General features: G+C 35.5%; 1 protein-coding gene across 1 annotated transcript; it reads right to left on the bottom strand.

Moving 5' to 3' along the window:
* Positions 1-9,620: 9,620 nt before the first annotated feature.
* LOC149780221 (protein meiotic P26-like) lies at positions 9,621-12,816 on the bottom strand. Its single transcript, XM_089936183.1, has one exon. The coding sequence runs from the start codon at positions 12,814-12,816 to the stop codon at positions 10,798-10,800; it is 2,019 nt and encodes a 672-aa protein (XP_089792309.1). The 3' UTR covers positions 9,621-10,797.
* Between the last annotated feature and the right edge of the window lie 1,129 nt (positions 12,817-13,945).

The following is a 13,945-nucleotide window of genomic DNA, read 5'->3' on the forward strand; positions in this document are numbered from 1 at the left end:
GTGACTAGAATTAAACTGAACACTAAAACTACACAAGGGAGGAACTATGTTAGAGAACACCAAGATGTTGTAATTGTTCGTAGCATGTAAACTATTGAGATTCCTATCATCAAAGCAAGTACTGACTAATGGGGCACGAAAGTATAATGTACACATGCAACTGACGCCTACCCTTGTGACATTCCTTCCCCAAGAGACTACAGCTTTGGGGCAGAAGTCAAAATGGGGAAGCACAAAGAATACATGTTTTACAAAAATAATTCTAGTTCCAATTGTATGATGCTTGAAACAGTTGGAATGGTTAAAAACTGAATTTCACAAAAATTATTTGTAGAGATTGTTATAGGATTAAATGATCATGGTTGGAAGTCTGAAGGACTTTATGTGAACTTTGTTAGTGATTAGGTAAAATTTACACATCGATAAATACCCAACCATGATCATTTAATCCTTATAATTCCTATTTTGTCAAATCAGCTTACTCCATCAACAATGCATTCCAATTGAAGTAGCGCATACTTTTCCTTTCATTTGCCACTTCACATCGCTCCATAATACATAACCTGTACATAATTACATGAACACGTTGACTACTGTCGCAGTTGTGTTTATTCAGAAACTTCATACTTTATATCATAGGCAATGGCTACCGGTGGTTTCAACACATTTAGCTTATTTACAAGTCTTGTTCAATTTTAGTCAGTCCCATCTGCTACATCAGATGACCATGACCTTACATAAAAATAGCTGATATGGAATGAACAATTGTGCTAGATTAAATTTCCAGTCAAACATTAAATCATAATGGATTGTATCAATGAACAACACTATCCCTTACTAACATAAAGGTAACAATTAAATAAATTTTATATAGGAATAACATTTTATATCATTCTCAACAGCGTTAATTCTTGTGAAGACCCGTTCAGTGATCTAATGTCAGATGAAATCTAACTACTGTCACAGTTACGTTTATTCGGCAACTTCATACTTTACATCATAGGCAATGGCTACCCATGGTGACAGCACATTTCTTTTCATATAAAAAAAATAAAATTCTTTTTTTAATTTTAGTATGTCTTATACAGGAATAACATTTTATATCTTTTTCATCAGCGTTAACACTTAACAAGATCCTTCCAGTTATCTAATGTGAAATTAATTGTGCATTTGTTAGATGTAGAGTTGCTAACAAAACCAGCAAAACAATCGAAGATTGAAAACGTCACTGCTCCATTTGTATTTCATTTAGTAGCCTCAGAGTACTGATTTATTTCAATAGCTTTTAAGTCCTCCTCAGATAATTTTTTAATCTTCATTTATATTCCTCAGCAGTCTCAAAATTGACTGGCCCACTTCCCACGCTATTATTGTTGTTGTGTATGGCTAGGGTGACTGAGGTCATGGGGTGCTGTGTGAGGGAATTTATCAATCTCTGTTGCTCTCTTTTATTTTCAGCATCTGTAACATCCATCGCATTATCGTCAAATCCATCTGCTTCAATCGTTGCTATTATTTCTTTTAACGTCTAATTGTTATTAAAAAAATCTGCAGAAAATTGCAGTGGAAAATCACTGTAATTGCCCATTTTGTGCAACTACATAGCAGACAAATGCCAAATTGTAAACTATGCATTTCAATCAAAGAATATTTGAAAAAGAATAAAAAGGGTATAATTTATATTTATTTGCTTTAAAAACAATTTAAGAGATGAAACAATCTTTTCACAATGACGTATCTGCAATGTTTATTTATATTGCAAACAGTAAAAAAACGAAAGTAGTCCCAGAATTTATTGATGTGTACAAAATTCCAGGTCAGTATCACATTTATAAAAATTGGGATTATAATTATGTAAGGGGTCATTTTACTGAAAGGGACTGATGTTTGACAATCCAGCTGTATGATAATGGAAACATTTAATTTGATTTCCAGCTTTTGGACACTTGTTCATTTAGAAGACTCTTGGCCCCAGTTTGCCTGTTCTCCCAATATTAATTTCTGAAACATAACCTTTGTATAATTTATTGCATAATCAAATGAAGTGAACATGCAACTTTCTGTGTTGCACTATGACAGAGACAGGGCATACATTGCTACCTATGTCTTTCTGTCTGTCCAGTTGTCACACCTAAATATTAAAGACAAGGATTTCAAACTAGCCTGTTATACCTGTACCATGTGTGAAACCAAGTATGATTATAAAAACAATAAGTGTTTGACAAGTTTTGTGACAATTCAGATCTCTGCACTGCCAGTCAGAGGGAAAATTAAATAACCCAGTTAATCCTTTTTATACTTCCACTCCATTATTAAGATTTGTGTTAAGGTCATTTAAGTCTCTGTGCTTGGGCATCAGTGTTTCATGAGCACATTTCTAGTTATTATTGAGTCAATGAATGAGTTGGATTTCCAGTAATCAACTATTTCATTTAAAGGAGTTATGTCCCCTTATTACCCATTCCATTAGCTTTGGTGTATGCAGCATAACTTTACCTAGGATTGGTCAATTTAAATAAAATTTGGTATTGGGCTTTATATCAATGAGGTGTCATTGGTAATGGGCTTTATATTAATGAGATATCATTGGTAATGGGCTTTATGTTAATGAGGTATCATTTTTAATGGGTTTTATTGTAATGATGTATCATTGGTAATGGGCTTTATATTAATGGGGTATCATTGGTAATGGACTTTATATTATTGTTGTTGTGGTGTTTAACACCATTTAACACCATTTTTCAGCACACAATAGGATATGTATGGTGGCCAGTATTAATAGTGGAGGAAGAACCACTGACCCACGAGAAGCTACTGGCAAGCTGGCAAGCTTTCTCACATACCCACATTGGCCGAATCCTAGACTTGAACCCACGCAGAAAGAGGTGAGATGGCAGTGATCCTTAGCAGAAAGTGCTTTAGACCACTCGGCCACTCAGGGCCCCTGACTTTATATTAATGAGGTATCATTTTTAATGGGTTTTATATTAGTGAGTATCATTGGTAATGGACTATATATTATTGGGGTATCATTGGAAATGGGCTTTATATTAATAAGGTATCATTGGTAATGGGCTTTATATTAATGAGGTATCATTGGTAATGAGCTTGATATCATTGAGGTATCATTAGTTATGGGCTTGATATCATTGAGGTATCATTAGTTATGAGCTTTATATCATTGGGGTATCATTGGTAATGGGCTTTATATCAATGGGGTATCATTGGTAAGGGGCTTTATGTTAATATATTATTGGGGTATCATTGGTAATGGGCTTTATATCAGTGAGGTGTCATTGGTAAAGGGCTTTATATCAATGAGGTGGCATTGGTTATAGGCTTTATATCAATGAGGTGTCATTGGTAAAGGGCTTTATATCAATGAGGTGGCATTGGTTATAGGCTTTATATCAATGAGGTGGCATTGGTAATGGGCTATATATTATTGGGGTATCATTGGTAATGGGCTTTATATCAGTGAGGTGGCATTGGTAATGGGCTTTATATCAATGAGGTAGCATTGGTTATAGGCTTTATATCAGTGAGGTGTCATTGGTAAAGGGCTTTATATCAGTGAGGTGTCATTGGTAAAGGGCTTTATATCAATGAGATGGCATTGGTTGTAGGCTTTATATCAATGAGATATCAGATTCATTCATTCTTTGCTTCGTACATCTTGACCTGTAGAAATTATGACCCTCAGTTTCCCATCCCTATAGTATGGTTTCTAAATCAGACCTTTACCTATGAATGTTAGATGTTTGATATCTAGTTTCATTTTTATGCTATCTCGGATGAATTCAATTTTCATCCGTCTATTATTGTTAGATATAACAGATTTAACTGGCCAAGTTTAGGGACATTAGCTCTACTAATCATTGACCAGAAGACCTTATGGGAGAGCCTTTTGTCCGTCTGCCTTCTGTCATAGACTGATCACACACATTCATCCCACGGGCATCATCGTAACCATTTTGGAAATCCTGCTATCTCTACTCTTTAAAGAAAGCTGCTCAGGCCAACGTGTAGTTTTCATGAAAAGATTTCTTGTTTTGTCTAGTTGAAAATGATGCAAATCTAGTGGACAGACTGGGATTTGAAGCTCTAGAATTTAATGCCAATTTCTGAACATGATTCTTGCTTTACCTTAATTGTGATAATCAATTTGAACCCAGTACAAATATGCACTGTCAACATTGCAGTGCTTTACCTTAATTGTGATAATCAATTTGAACCCAGTACAAATATGCACTGTCAACATTGCAGTGCTTTACCTTTATTGTGATAATCAATTTGATCCCAGTACAAATATGCATTGTCAACATTGCAGTGCTTTACCTTTATTGTGATAATCAATTTGATCCCAGTACAAATATGCACTGTCAACATTGCAGTGCTTTACCTTTATTGTGATAATCAATTTGAACCCAGTACAAATATGCACTGTCAACATTGCAGTGCTTTACCTTTATTGTGATAATCAATTTGAACCCAGTACAAATATGCACTGTCAACATTGCAGTGCTTTACCTTTATTGTGATAATCCATTTGATCCCAGTACAAATATGCATTGTCAACATTGCAGTGCTTTACCTTTATTGTGATAATCAATTTGAACCCAGTACAAATATGCACTGTCAACATTGCAGTGCTTTACCTTTATTGTGATAATCAATTTGAACCCAGTACAAATATGCACTGTCAACATTGCAGTGCTTTACCTTTATTGTGATAATCAATTTGAACCCAGTACAAATATGCACTGTCAACATTGCAGTGCTTTACCTTTATTGTGATAATCCATTTGATCCCAGTACAAATATGCATTGTCAACATTGCAGTGCTTTACCTTTATTGTGATAATCAATTTGATCCCAGTACAAATATGCATTGTCAACATTGCAGTGCTTTACCTTTATTGTGATAATCAATTTGAACCCAGTACAAATATGCACTGTCAACATTGCAGTGCTTTACCTTTATTGTGATAATCAATTTGAACCCAGTACAAATATGCACTGTCAACATTGCAGTGCTTTACCTTTATTGTGATAATCCATTTGATCCCAGTACAAATATGCACTGTCAACATTGCAGTGCTTTACCTTTATTGTGATAATCCATTTGATCCCAGTACAAATATGCATTGTCAACATTGCAGTGCTTTACCTTTATTGTGATAATCCATTTGAACCCAGTACAAATATGCACTGTCAACATTGCAGTGCTTTACCTTTATTGTGATAATCCATTTGATCCCAGTACAAATATGCACTGTCAACATTGCAGTGCTTTACCTTTATTGTGATAATCCATTTGATCCCAGTACAAATATGCATTGTCAACATTGCAGTGCTTTACCTTTATTGTGATAATCAATTTGAACCCAGTACAAATATGCACTGTCAACATTGCAGTGCTTTACCTTTATTGTGATAATCAATTTGAACCCAGTACAAATATGCACTGTCAACATTGCAGTGCTTTACCTTTATTGTGATAATCCATTTGAACCCAGTACAAATATGCACTGTCAACATTGCAGTGCTTTACCTTTATTGTGATAATCCATTTGATCCCAGTACAAATATGCATTGTCAACATTGCAGTGCTTTACCTTTATTGTGATAATCAATTTGATCCCAGTACAAATATGCATTGTCAACATTGCAGTGCTTTACCTTTATTGTGATAATCAATTTGAACCCAGTACAAATATGCACTGTCAACATTGCAGTGCTTTACCTTTATTGTGATAATCAATTTGAACCCAGTACAAATATGCACTGTCAACATTGCAGTGCTTTACCTTTATTGTGATAATCAATTTGATCCCAGTACAAATATGCACTGTCAACATTGCAGTGCTTTACCCTTATTGTGATAATCAATTTGATCCCAGTACAAATATGCACTGTCAACATTGCAGTGCTTTACCTTTATTTAGATACATTACAAATAAAGATGCTATCCACACATTTTAACATGTTTGGTCTTCTCCAGCAGTATTTTGGAATATATTTTTATGGAGTTAAAAATAACTGAACATTAGAGAACAGTACAATATTCATCTTCTAGAATTAAACTGTGTATATATCTTTATTTTTAATATCAACTGAAGATTCCCTTAATTTAATCCATGCTACTTTATATTTTCTAATTCTTATGTCTTCTAAATATCTTAGCTAAACTTTTTGTAATATATATTCTTGTTTTGAAATATTAGGAAATATAAGGATTCTGATTTTGGACAAAAGTGTCATGCAAGATTTTGCACAGTTTAAAAAAACTTTATGACACTGATTAGTGTTAAAAGTGATTACAGTTCATGGACATTATTTTAATAAATCTCAATGTATAGACTGTATTAGACTTGTTATTCTAAAGACATTTTATATTGTTTTTGTAAACGATGTTTCTTTTCAATCGGATGCTTTGTATGGACCATCAGAATAAAGCTGCAGATAAATTATATTACACACACTTTATTCTTACATAAAAATGCCTGCACAACATTGTTGGATGGCGTGTATCAGTGTATCCATATTCATTCGTGTCAGATTCAATGCAGCATTGATGCATTGACCCCACTTTCACTATAATTCTCACAATTTCACCTCAAACAGCTTTATATTATTGTGCTTATGATACTTCATTGTGACATCAGCATAGTGGAAATGATGTAAAAATCTCTTTTCAGCTTATAAATTTAACCTACGGAAGTGTTCTTAGAAGAGATGGAAGAGATGCTACAGAACCATCCTTGGCATCTCTTACATGGACCACATCACAAATGAAGAAGTGCGTAACACCATCAGGCGCGAAGTAGGCCAATATGAGGACCTCCTCACCACCGTCAAAAAGAGAAAGCTGAAATGGTATGGCCATGTCACTAGAGCCAACAGTCTATCCACAACAGTCCTGCAGGGCAGCGTTCAGGGTGGCAGAAGGAGAGGTAGACAGAGAAAAAAGTGGACTGACAACATCACAGAATGGACCAGGAAAAGTTTTGCGGAGACACAAGCATTGGCACATGATCGAGACAAGTGGAGGGAACTGGTCAGAAGTTCAGCAGCACAGTGCCTCAACGACCACACAAGGTCATGAGACTGATGATGATGATGATGATGATGATTGATGATGATGAAGTGTTCTTAATATTTGAAAAAAAGAGTTGGAGAAATCCTCAAATTTCCTCCAAGATAAAACATTACTTCTTCATAAATAAAATTCCCATTTTTAGGAGTGTATTTTAATCCCTGGTGCTGAATGTTGGTTGAAAATGACCATTTATATCAACTAAGCAATAAGAAAGATATTAGAAAATCTCAGTCTGAAGTAGAAAGTTTGTGATATTTAGTGAAATTGGGGCAAATTGTGCTGATTTGATTTTATCAGGCTGCACGTAAAGCACAAGATTGTATTTTGCATCGAGTATGTATTCAGTGAAGACATGCAATCTTGCTGGGTTTACCAGGCACACAAAAATTTGTTTTAGCAGAAAAATGAGACACGTTCTAATGCCCTAATACACATTATTTGTTCCGAGTGATATAAATAGTGATGCATAGTATGCATACAAAATGAATTTTTCAACTCTTCTGCTTCACAGCATGTATTCTCATTTGTGCATTCATCCGACTGTATATAATTTCACATAATTACCTGCCAAACATTTAATAATTACTTTATTCCTAATAAATTATGGATATTACATTGAACGATTCACAAAGTGGTTATTTTTTTAATGGATCTGAGATATTATCTCTCTTGTTTTGTGCTTATCTGTTTTGCATCAACAAGACAGTAGAGCCCGCGTCCCTGGAAACGGATTTTAAACATGTTGAATTAGTACCATCACTAGAGAAGATTTAAATAGCAGTGAAAATATACACATTTGGCTTTTTATGCAACAATAGGGATCGTGCACGTTTTTCGCTCTTCTAGTCATACGCCAGAGTGTTCATATGATGGCCTATTACCCGTTGTCGTCCAATCTGTAAGCACAAACTTGCTAAAGCTATTCTTCCTAAACTACTTGGAGGATTACCGTAAAACCCTAAAAATAAACATTTATACCAGGTCTAGTTGGTCCTAAATGAAAATGGTGCTGCTCAGATATCCTTTATATCTGGCACAGGAACGATCTTGAAAATTGTGTTATTGCTAATCCTCCTGAATGGATGGTCATATCAACATAAGGTTTTTGCAAATTGAGTTCTTATTTTGTCTAATTGGTCCTAAATGAAAATTGTGTTCATCTGACACTTAATATGGCCACCATGGCAGCCAGCTTACAAACTCTTCTCACTAATACTTCTTAGAGGAAAGTCATTTCAGCATGGAGTTTCATCAGAAAACCTCTTATGATGTCTAGTTGGTATTAAATGAAAATGGTTTTGTTTGGACATCCAACATGGCCAGCAAGACAGTCATATTGAAATCTTTTTTTTTTTCGTACTCAGCCTGGATGGATGTCAAATAAACATGGGGTTTTCACTAAAAGACTCTTTATGATGTCTAGTTGGTCAAATAGCTGAAAATGACGCTGTCTGATTTTCAGTAGGTCCACCATAGTATCCATCTTGAAAACTTTGTTATCACTACTCCCCCACGAAAAGTTTTATCACGATTGGGTTTTCACCACAACACCTTAGTGTCCATTTTATAAATCTTGTTATATCTACTTCTGAATGGATGGTCGTATTAACATTGGGTTGTCACTAAAAGACATCTTATGATGTCTACCTGGTCCTAAATTAAAATGGTGACAACCTGGTGTAAAATAATGAACATATCGAAACTCTTGTTACTAATTCTCATAAATGGATGGTCCTATCAACCTAGAATTTTACCAAACGTCTGCAAATGTTGCCCATTTTATGTAAAATGAAAAGGGTGCAAATCTTGCATCAATATGGCTGCCACAGTGGCTAATTTGAAAATCTTATTACTAAAAATATCTGAGTAGTTTTCAACACTCAGTAGTTAAAAAGAATAATGGGTCTTATACAGAATACATGGGGGGGGGGGGGAATCGGCGAGTAGAGCGTCAGTCCTTTGACGGATTCTTATTTTCTGGTACCAACGTTCGCCACAACACTGGTGTGTTGAAACACTTGCTCTGGATACAACAAATGCATTTAGCAAATATTTATACCAGAAGAAAAAATAATATATGACCACTATGTTACATAACTCTTACCCATACTAGAGTCAGAATGTAACAAGTGTTCGCCAGTGTAACACTCATCAACGCCATTGAGCAATACGTCATAAACAGTCCCACTGGCTTAACGTTGTTTGTACCAATCAGTATCCTTAAACAAAACAATAAAAGATCTAAATACAGCTGAATAAATTGCACTAAGGAAAACAAACTTAATAATTTATAACAAAATATAAACGTAAAAAGATTAGTATTATCGGTAAGGTCCACAGTCAGAGCAGGTCATACCATTGGTCAGATGAATTTTTGCAACTCGAAATGATTTTAGTTTTATTTATTTTTCACGTTGATTTTTGCTGTTGTTGAAACCTTAAGCTTGCATCAGCCACCTGAGTTTTTGTTTTGACATAAAATTAATGAAACGTTGAATAAAACCGTTTTATACTCACTGCAGGCTGCTCATTGCACACACTATTTATTCAAGCTGTGTCATAACTTTCATATAAAATGAGGTCATGTGAGATCATCTATTTCTATAGAAAATGTCTTTATGTGGAATCGGTGTAGCAGAAACGATACTGAAGTCAATTGATTTTAAAGTTGATGTTGGGTTAATAACTTATCTCCGCTTTAAAAAAAAATAATTTGTTATTAGGTTTTTGTCTTATTTTCAAGTGCAACAACCGACGCAACTGATAAGCTCTTATTTGCCAGTTATCCATTGAGACAAATACGAAAAATTATTCACTTAAAATAGTTAACATGACAACATATCTTCAATTTTCACATGTATTCATTCTGAAACAGTAACAGAATCATCTGTAATATGTTAGTTTTAATTAATCTAGTTGCGTGTTGGAACCTTTAGACACGTGAAATGGTTCTGACAAAAGCGAACTTTTTCCTCGATTTGACCAGGTGCATACCACAGACAATAGAAATACATGTATTTCTAAATTTTTCTATGTTTAGAAACAAGCTTTGTATTATGTTTAGGCGCATACATTTTCTGTACGCTTTTCATGACAAATTTCTACTCAACTAAAACCTTCATTGGAATAGTTATTATTGTGCCTTCACACAAAGCCCAGGTAATTTGATTGTAAACATTGTCACGGTTTGCAAACATAAGTATGAATGTGAACGTGAGCCCCGAACATGATTCGACTATAAGAACAGATTTAAAAACTTAATAATATGCTTACTTCCTTAATTATTGTCAGCATGTGTTTGTTTGTAATTTCATGGTGTTTGTTTTTGTAATCTTGTCGTTTTATACGTTTTTCTATGTTACCTTATATTGTAAATAGCGTAGAGCTTTAGATGATTAAGTGCTGTATGAAGTCCACATTATTATTATTAGTATTATTATTATTATAGATAATATTATATCTTTGCATTAACACAAAAACAGATGAGGTACAAAATAAGCTACTGTTTAACATCAAGAGATATATCTATCTGCATACGTATATATCCAGACATAAAAGTACACACATACAAAAATTTAACTATTTTGAGGACAGTTTATACTGATCCTTTGGTTTCTTCTTTGTTGTCCTTTATCTGTCTTAGTGAGGAATGCAGTTTCTCACCCTAATTTCGTTGTGTTTAATCTGTATCAAGGTTAATGCAGCGTACCTTTTAAATCAAAGGTATATATTCCTTCGCCGCTGGTAAGAATCCCTTTTGAGTCAGCTGACCGGCCCGGGTTGACTTTCACCAGAAAAATTTGAGTTGGATATTTCGGAATTCCAGTTTCAAAGATCTGAAGAAAACTTCCATCATCAGAAAGGCGATGAATTTTGTGGCTGAGATATCCCAGAATATACACGTTTTCGTTTCCATCTACTGCGATTCCATAAGGCTTTGCGAGATCGGGACTTCTGTACTCAAATATTTGTTTACCGTCTACAGAGAAACCGTAGACACTGCCACTCGATACAGAGATGTATACACGTGTTTTCTTTGAATTCAAGACAAGAAAGGAGCTCTCTGCATCTCTTGGACTTCCGAACTCGTAACACGATTTCTCGTCACCGCTACTACTTATGGTTCCCCAGCATAGTGGCTTTTCCGTATCCATGTAACCAGACACGATAAACCGATCTTTGCTTATGGCAGCCAGACCGTAGCACTTCAATCTGGTTTGAATGCTTCTTGTCGGTGTGATAGTTTCATCTTTAATAGACAGGAACTGGATCATTTTCTCGTCGGGTAAGGAAACGGACACCTCTTCTTCACTTATTATACATATATCCCATGGCTGTGACGATAATGTGTAGCTTCCTACCATGTCTCGCAGGTTGGATCGGTCAAAAACGCAACACTTGCAGTTAAAATGGTCCACCATTAGTATATTGTCCCTCCTTGTAAGAAATACTCCACCTGTGTACCATGGTTTCTCCTCATCTTCTCTTGAAGGTTTTATAAGATCAGACGAGATTATCTCGAATATCATTTGTGAAGGAAACTTGTCAAACTTCACATCTTCAGTAGAACGAAACATTTTTAATTTTCCCATACTTTTAGGACTGTATGAACTCAAGGAAGTCAAATATTTGTCCAACTCGAGTTCAAAAGCAACAGTTTCTGCTTTGCTAAATTTCTTTGTGACCTGGTCCATATAGAATGATAACTGTGCCTCCATGTGTTTTGTTACTATGAATTTTTGAGTGTCATCACCATGTTTGATGACTGTCTCAAGAAGTAAGTGAGAGTTTCTTATGGCCGCCTTGAGATTCTCGCATTGCTGATTCCCATACTGGATCCTCGTTGCCTCCTTCTTATAGGTGTTGTTGCCCTCAATCTTCACCTCTTGCAACAGTTCTTCCAGCATTTTATTTATCTTGCTTTTCATGACTTCAATCTCTCGAGTCAAACGAACTACCTCTAGCTCAACCTTCTTCAAATTGGCCTTATTTAATTCTGAAAAGTTTTGAAGGTGGCTGTCCATGCTCTTCATTGTGGTAGAAACCTTTTGAGAGTCAGCTTCTTTGAGGAGTCTGGGAAGGTTCTTCTTTATTTCCGTTACTTCTGGACAAGTTCTGTGGTTTAGAAGATAGCATTTACCGCAGCAGGAAAGGTCGTGGCTCTTGCAGTAAAACGTAATGGGCTCACCGCTATGCATGGGACAGGAAGAGATATCTGAGAATTTCAATGCCACATCTGGTGCCTTAATCAGCTCTTTGAAGCTGATAACAGAGTGAGTCTTTGACACTTTTAGCTTCCGATGAGTGTTGACACAACCATGACAAAGAGCTTCTTTGCATACTACACAAAATCCTTCAGCAAGTTTAGAAACTTTTTCCGTGAGACAAGCATTGCAAAAACGATCCGGTTTCACTCTCGATGTTGGTAAAAGAGATAATAATATTACGTCATGGGGAAACCTGGTTGCCCATTCTTTAATGGTTACAGATGTGCTCGAGTCTTCTGGCCTCGCGCCGGTTCCACAAATCGGACAGGTTAATTCTTTTCGTTTTCGAATGTCGTCCTCAGAACTGGATATGTACAAATGCAGGCAATGTTGACAAAATGAGTGCATACATGGAAGTTTACGAGGTATGCTAAAAGTCTGCAAACATAAGGGACATCGTGGTTCCTCCTCTTCAGCCGACTTTAACACGGAACTTTTTGCAGCCATTTCACCGAAAATCATCGGTCTATCTGACCTCCAATATGGTACTAAATGTATCCAAGTAAGCTTATTTCTTTCATCCAGACTGCACAAGTCTTCTGATTTCCTTATATATATCGGACTTGTTGCACGTATTTATCACATTGACTCGCAAATGGTCTTCAATCGATTGCCCCCTTTATCGTAGTTATTTTCAATAGAAGTAAAACAATAACAGGTAACAATTTCAAGTATTCACTTTTCATTCTTCGGAATAGTTTATTTCACTAGGCCGGAGTATCAGGTATTTATTAGACTTTTTAATTACCGTTAGTGTTTGACGTACCTTGACACGTTTTCACCCGTTTCCCCTTCAAAGTGGCTTTGTCTGTTATGGTTGATGGCATTTTTTTAAAAACACTGACACAAGACCCTGACTATGCTGAATAGCTTGGATCGTCCAGAAAAGACCACTAGTTCAAAAACTTATCTACACATAAACTTTTTTTTAACCCCTGCTAATATTCACGCCATACGCCGTATGTATATATGTTGGCCTAAACAATGGTATTGCCTTTAATGCCAACTAAAGTTGTATTGTATCGTGTCGTATTGTATTGTATATTTGCCCGAGCTCACAACTTCTATCAGCATAGAACCTGATATACTGGACGTAAACCGTGCCGACAGATAATAGTCTACGCAAATGCCTTAAAATCATAAATATAACGAACTACATAGTCCATGGTTAGCTATCGTTTTATATTCAAATGCAGTTTTAGTTCTGTCTACACGTTTCTGATCATGAGCGCGTTAAACGTGCGAAGTGAGGTAAGTGAACACAATCAATGAATGTTAACATTAAAATTAAATGCATATCGTTTTTGTGTCCCGTTTTTGAAAACGACGTGTTTGTGAGTTATTTTGCTTGTATGCCTGTCAATATGTGTGTATGTTTTGCCTGCATGCCTGTAAATGTGTGTGTGTGTGTGTGTGTGTGTGTGTGTGTGTGTGTGTGTGTGTGTGAAACATTTAGAAAGAGAGGAAGTTAAAGAATTTGTGAAAAAAAAGTCAACGCCGGTTTTTTAAATATCAACATTATTAGTAAAATTAATAAGTCTCCTCACTGAAATATTAATAAATGAAGATGGATACT

Source organism: Sinohyriopsis cumingii, chromosome 16, assembly GCF_028554795.1.
Source record: "Sinohyriopsis cumingii isolate HCF-2022 chromosome 16, ASM2855479v2, whole genome shotgun sequence".
Classification (NCBI taxonomy): domain Eukaryota; kingdom Metazoa; phylum Mollusca; class Bivalvia; order Unionida; family Unionidae; genus Sinohyriopsis; species Sinohyriopsis cumingii.

What these genes read in the sequence shown, in the direction of transcription:
- LOC149780221 (XM_089936183.1), bottom strand. Translation starts at nt 12,816, where the DNA reads ATGGCTGCAAAAAGTTCCGTGTTAAAGTCGGCTGAAGAGGAGGAACCA.